This window comes from Nansenia antarctica, assembly GCF_963989245.1.
Source record: "Nansenia antarctica genome assembly, chromosome: 16".
NCBI classification, from domain to species: Eukaryota; Metazoa; Chordata; class Actinopteri; order Argentiniformes; family Microstomatidae; genus Nansenia; species Nansenia antarctica.
The window spans coordinates 9,214,167-9,218,668 of NC_137686.1; the positions used below are offsets into that span (position 1 = coordinate 9,214,167).

The following is a 4,502-nucleotide window of genomic DNA, read 5'->3' on the forward strand; positions in this document are numbered from 1 at the left end:
AGGGGGAGGAGGTGAGGTTGAGGTTCACTGTGAGGGGGAGCACTACAAAGAGGGATTGGGGTAATCTCGGCATCTCCTTCCATTGGACAGATTGTTTGGGGAGCAAGTCAAGGGGGGGACGTCAACATCCCTAATCTCTCCCACTGTCTGTCTTACTCGCTCTGATCTAAATAGCAATAGAGAAACAACATTAGGAAGGGGAGGCTCTATCTGCTACTATAGCAGGCATCTTCATCGTAAACACGACATGCCGGACGGCGCCCAAGAGTTGACCATTTCACACCAACGTCGGTTCATCAAATCCAACGCCACCATACACCATAGTACAGGTACCATACAACGAAATTTGTACAACAAGTACAACCCCGCCATCTTGAAGTCCTGCTGGCCGGAGTGTGACACCTTGGTGATCCTATCACATGGAGCAAAGACCCAGACTGGTTCATACCAGCACAGAAACACATTCATAACCTGTGACCAACACAGAAACACATTCAGTGATGCTGGGTTATTTTATGACAGAGGTGGGGTGACTTTCCTCAAAGCCCTGTAGCAGATATAATGTCAACCTCACCTCCATTCTCTATAATGATCTCAGTCCGAAAGCTTCTCGAAATGTGTTATTCCGCATGTAGTGTCCTGCATTTCTGATGCACCCCTAGTCAAGGCACAGGCTGTATCTGGGCAGAACAACAGACACAATCAAGAGTCAAAATAATAAGGGCAAAATGAGACATATTCTGTCATTACTGATGCTTGACCATGGCGCACACGCACCCGTTGATCATAACTGCGCTAGGGATATATTCAGAGGCTGAGGATAACTCCTATGTAGAGACATTCTAAAGACATTCTAGAGGGAAAAGCCTGACAGCCAGCATTAAGACTTTAGTTTAGTTGTTAATGGTATACATGTGACAGACTAACCCTCTCTTCCATTGCTCTTTTTTTATTTTTTATTTTTATACTGTTGGGGTGTTCACTGGGTCAGAGAGAGGGAGAGCATTCTGTGGTCCCCTGATTTGGTCCTGTAGGTTGTTGTTTATTGCTGTTGTGCTTATTCTTGCTTAAATGTAGTTGTCGAGCCGGTTGTGGTTGTTGAGAAGTAGTCCATCTGTTGTTGTTGGTCATCTAGCTGTCGTTTCTGTAGTCGTTTGTAGTGGTGTGTAGTTCTAGAGCAGCCTCTGGTTGAGGATCTCCCAGATCATCAGCTTCCTGAAGAGAGGCATGTGACACTGTCTAAAGGTGAGAGGCCGTCCTTGAGCGATGTAGTCAGCGTATTTACAGGCAAAAACTCCACAGTCACTGCCATTCTTCTGCTGGGGGATCTCACTTGCCCTCATACTGCCTATGGTCCACTTAGAGATGTCCAGCTCTCTGGCCTTCCTGGCCTTGTGCTCCTCTCTCAAGTACAACAGTAACAAATTGCAGATATCGTCATGTCTCTGGCCCATAGAGTCATAGGCCCTTACTGTTCTGGATTTAAAGTCAATCACAGCCAGAGACCAATGGACTCCCAGGTGTAATGGAACCAGGATGACGTCATACAGGAAGAGGTCAACAGCCTTTGTCCAGCGTCTCACAGCCGCATGGCCCCCTTCCTGTCCCCCTCTTCTACCATGCAGCTTGGGGAAGAAGAAGGTGCTGAATGAGTAGACCCTGAGCCCCCCTTCTTGCTCCGGCGTACGTGCCATCACTAGGGACAGGTAGAAGTTAATCACCTCATCGTTGAGCCAGCTGCCCTCCTGTAGTGTAGCCAGGTCTCTCTGTGTAATGCGTAGTTTAAAGGCAGAACTAAGGACCAGGTTAGGGTCCCTTTGACCCAAAGCACGGCTCACCTCTACCACCATCTCTTTGCTTAGTCGGGGGAAGTCCTCATCACTGTGGCGTGTGTGTGTGGTGTATGCGTTGGTCTGGGTTGGGATGGTTGACTCTTTGTCTACCAAATTGTCTACCAACCCTCTCTTCCATTGCTCTTTTTTTATTTTTTATTTGTATACTGTTGGGGTGTTCACTGGGTCAGAGAGAGGGAGAGCATTCTGTGGTCCCCTGATTTTGGTCCTGTAGGTTGTTGTTTATTGCTGTTGTGCTTATTCTTGCTTAAATGTAGTTGTCGAGCCGGTTGTAGTTGTTGAGAAGTAGTCCTTCTGTTGTTGTTGGTCATCTAGCTGTCGTTTCTGTAGTCGTTTGTAGTGGTGTGTAGTTCTAGAGCAGCCTCTGGTTGAGGATCTCCCAGATCATCAGCTTCCTGAAGAGAGGCATGTGACACTGTCTAAAGGTGAGAGGCCGTCCTTGAGCGATGTAGTCAGCGTATTTACAGGCAAAAACTCCACAGTCACTGCCATTCTTCTGCTGGGGGATCTCACTTGCCCTCATACTGCCTATGGTCCACTTAGAGATGTCCAGCTCTCTGGCCTTCCTGGCCTTGTGCTCCTCTCTCAAATACAACAGTAACAAATTGCAGATATCGTCATGTCTCTGGCCCATAGAGTCATAGGCCCTTACTGTTCTGGATTTAAAGTCAATCACAGCCAGAGACCAATGGACTCCCAGGTGTAATGGAACCAGGATGACGTCATACAGGAAGAGGTCAACAGCCTTTGTCCAGCGTCTCACAGCCGCATGGCCCCCTTCCTGTCCCCCTCCCCTACCATGCAGCTTGGGGAAGAAGAAGGTGCTGAATGAGTAGATCCTGAGCCCCCCTTCTTGCCCCGGCGTACGTGCCATCACTAGGGACAGGTAGAAGTTAATCACCTCATCGTTGAGCCAGCTGCCCTCCTGTAGTGTAGCCAGGTCTCTCTGTGTAATGCGTAGTTTAAAGGCAGAACTAAGGACCAGGTTAGGGTCCCTTTGACCCAAAGCACGGCTCACCTCTACCACCATCTCTTTGCTTAGTCGGGGGAAGTCCTCATCACTGTGGCGTGTGTGTGTGGTGTATGCGTTGGTCTGGGTTGGGATGGTTGACTCTTTGTCTACCAAATTGAGCCGGGCAGCAACCTCCGCAGAGAGGTCCATCTCCTCTGCTTGCTTTGTTGCATCACTGGTAGGTTGTGTGTCCACAGCTCCACTAAGTGGCTTACTAAGAACCACCTCCCCTCTCCTGTCTTTGACCTGTTTGGTTGAATTTTTATTTTTATTTTTTTTTTGTGATCGACCAAATGTTTTATTTTGTGATCGACCAAGATCCTTATCGATCAATTATCGATCGTCGATGCCCACCCCTACTCCCGATCGCTCTCCTTTCGTGCCTCCTCTACAGCAAGGCAGGGCCTATAGCTGCGGACCGGGCCGGGTAGATCTGGGTTGGGGGGCCCCGTTCCCACCCCAATGCCAAGAGGGGGCCAGGAGGGCAGCAGCTGGAGGGAGCGTCTCTGAGTTCTCTCCTTCGCTCCACACAGCAACAACCCAGTGTGTTTCCTCGACAAAGGATTAGAGGAGCTCTGCAGATGGTTTAGGCCACCCATCTCTCTTTCAGGTGGGAGAATATAAATAAAACAAGATTTATTGTAAAATAGAAACACAAACAGGTTTCCTAGAAACACATGAACTGAAAACTACTCTATAAAAGAAGAGCGAAATGAATCTAATGTATAAATGAATGATAAAGTAATTTAATTAACTGACCAAGTGGTAACCCTAACTCTAACCCTAACTAACAGATCAAATCAGATTAACAAACACAACCTACAAAACTAAGATACCATACTACAGCTGTATCACACAACACCAACACAAAAACAACTGGGCAGTTGTCGTCTGGCCCACTGGCACCATGGAAGTGTTTCTCCCTGCCTTTAATCCTCGGAACATCTCAGTGAGGGTGGCCTGCTTACTGCTTCTCCGCAGAGTGTCGGAGTGAGCAGCGGAGGGGGTAACGCCGGGCAGGGAGGCGCTCCTCCGTGTGGAGCTCTGTTCCACCTGAGCGGCACGGCCGGGCGGGCTCTTCTTCCCTGCTGTCCCCCTCGCCGCCTCTTTGGAAGTGGATGCGTGTGAGCGCCTCCCGCTGTGCCTGGCGGGGTTCTGGCGAAGCTGGTACTGATCTTTGGAGCCTTTGCTGCGGTCCACAGCGGCACGGAGGGTGTCTCTTTCACTCATTCCACCAGCTGTCTGTTTCTCCATCCTCCAATCAGAGCTGCTCATCCATGAGGTCTGGAGCTCATCTATTCCCATCAGGCTAACAGGGCTCGTCTGGGTCCCACTGACTGGGCTGTGCTTGGACATCCATATGGAGCTGGGGAATGGGGTCAGGAGGTGCCCAGCCTGAAAGCAGGAAAATGTGCCTTAAAACAATGTAGTAAATCATCTAGCTAGCTAGACATCAGCATACTAGCGAACTTTTGTTGTTGGTGGTGACGCATAGCAGACTGATGATATTCCATGCTTGCTGGGTCCTCACCTCTGCAGAGAGTGAGACTGTTCGCAACAGCAAACAGCCCACAATCAGAACTGCCTCTCTGCTGCTGGTAGGACATCAGGCCACTGCAGAAGGACCTTGGGACCTG

At 49.4% G+C, this 4,502-nt stretch overlaps 2 protein-coding genes across 2 annotated transcripts; both read right to left on the reverse strand.

Annotated features, from left to right (window-relative positions):
- Positions 1–1,145: 1,145 nt before the first annotated feature.
- LOC308171932 (sentrin-specific protease 2-like) lies at positions 1,146–1,971 on the reverse strand (the record flags this gene model as incomplete). The annotated part of the gene is made up of 2 exons (XM_080546845.1): positions 1,146–1,913; positions 1,960–1,971. 2 exons carry the CDS (start codon positions 1,969–1,971, stop codon positions 1,173–1,175), a joined length of 753 nt encoding a protein of 250 aa, XP_080402971.1. The 3' UTR covers positions 1,146–1,172.
- A 118-nt stretch (positions 1,972–2,089) lies between these two features.
- Positions 2,090–4,221, reverse strand: LOC308171933 (sentrin-specific protease 2-like; the record flags this gene model as incomplete). Its single annotated transcript, XM_080546846.1, has 2 exons — positions 2,090–3,111; positions 3,766–4,221. 2 exons carry the CDS (start codon positions 4,219–4,221, stop codon positions 2,206–2,208), a joined length of 1,362 nt encoding a protein of 453 aa, XP_080402972.1. The 3' UTR covers positions 2,090–2,205.
- Between the last annotated feature and the right edge of the window lie 281 nt (positions 4,222–4,502).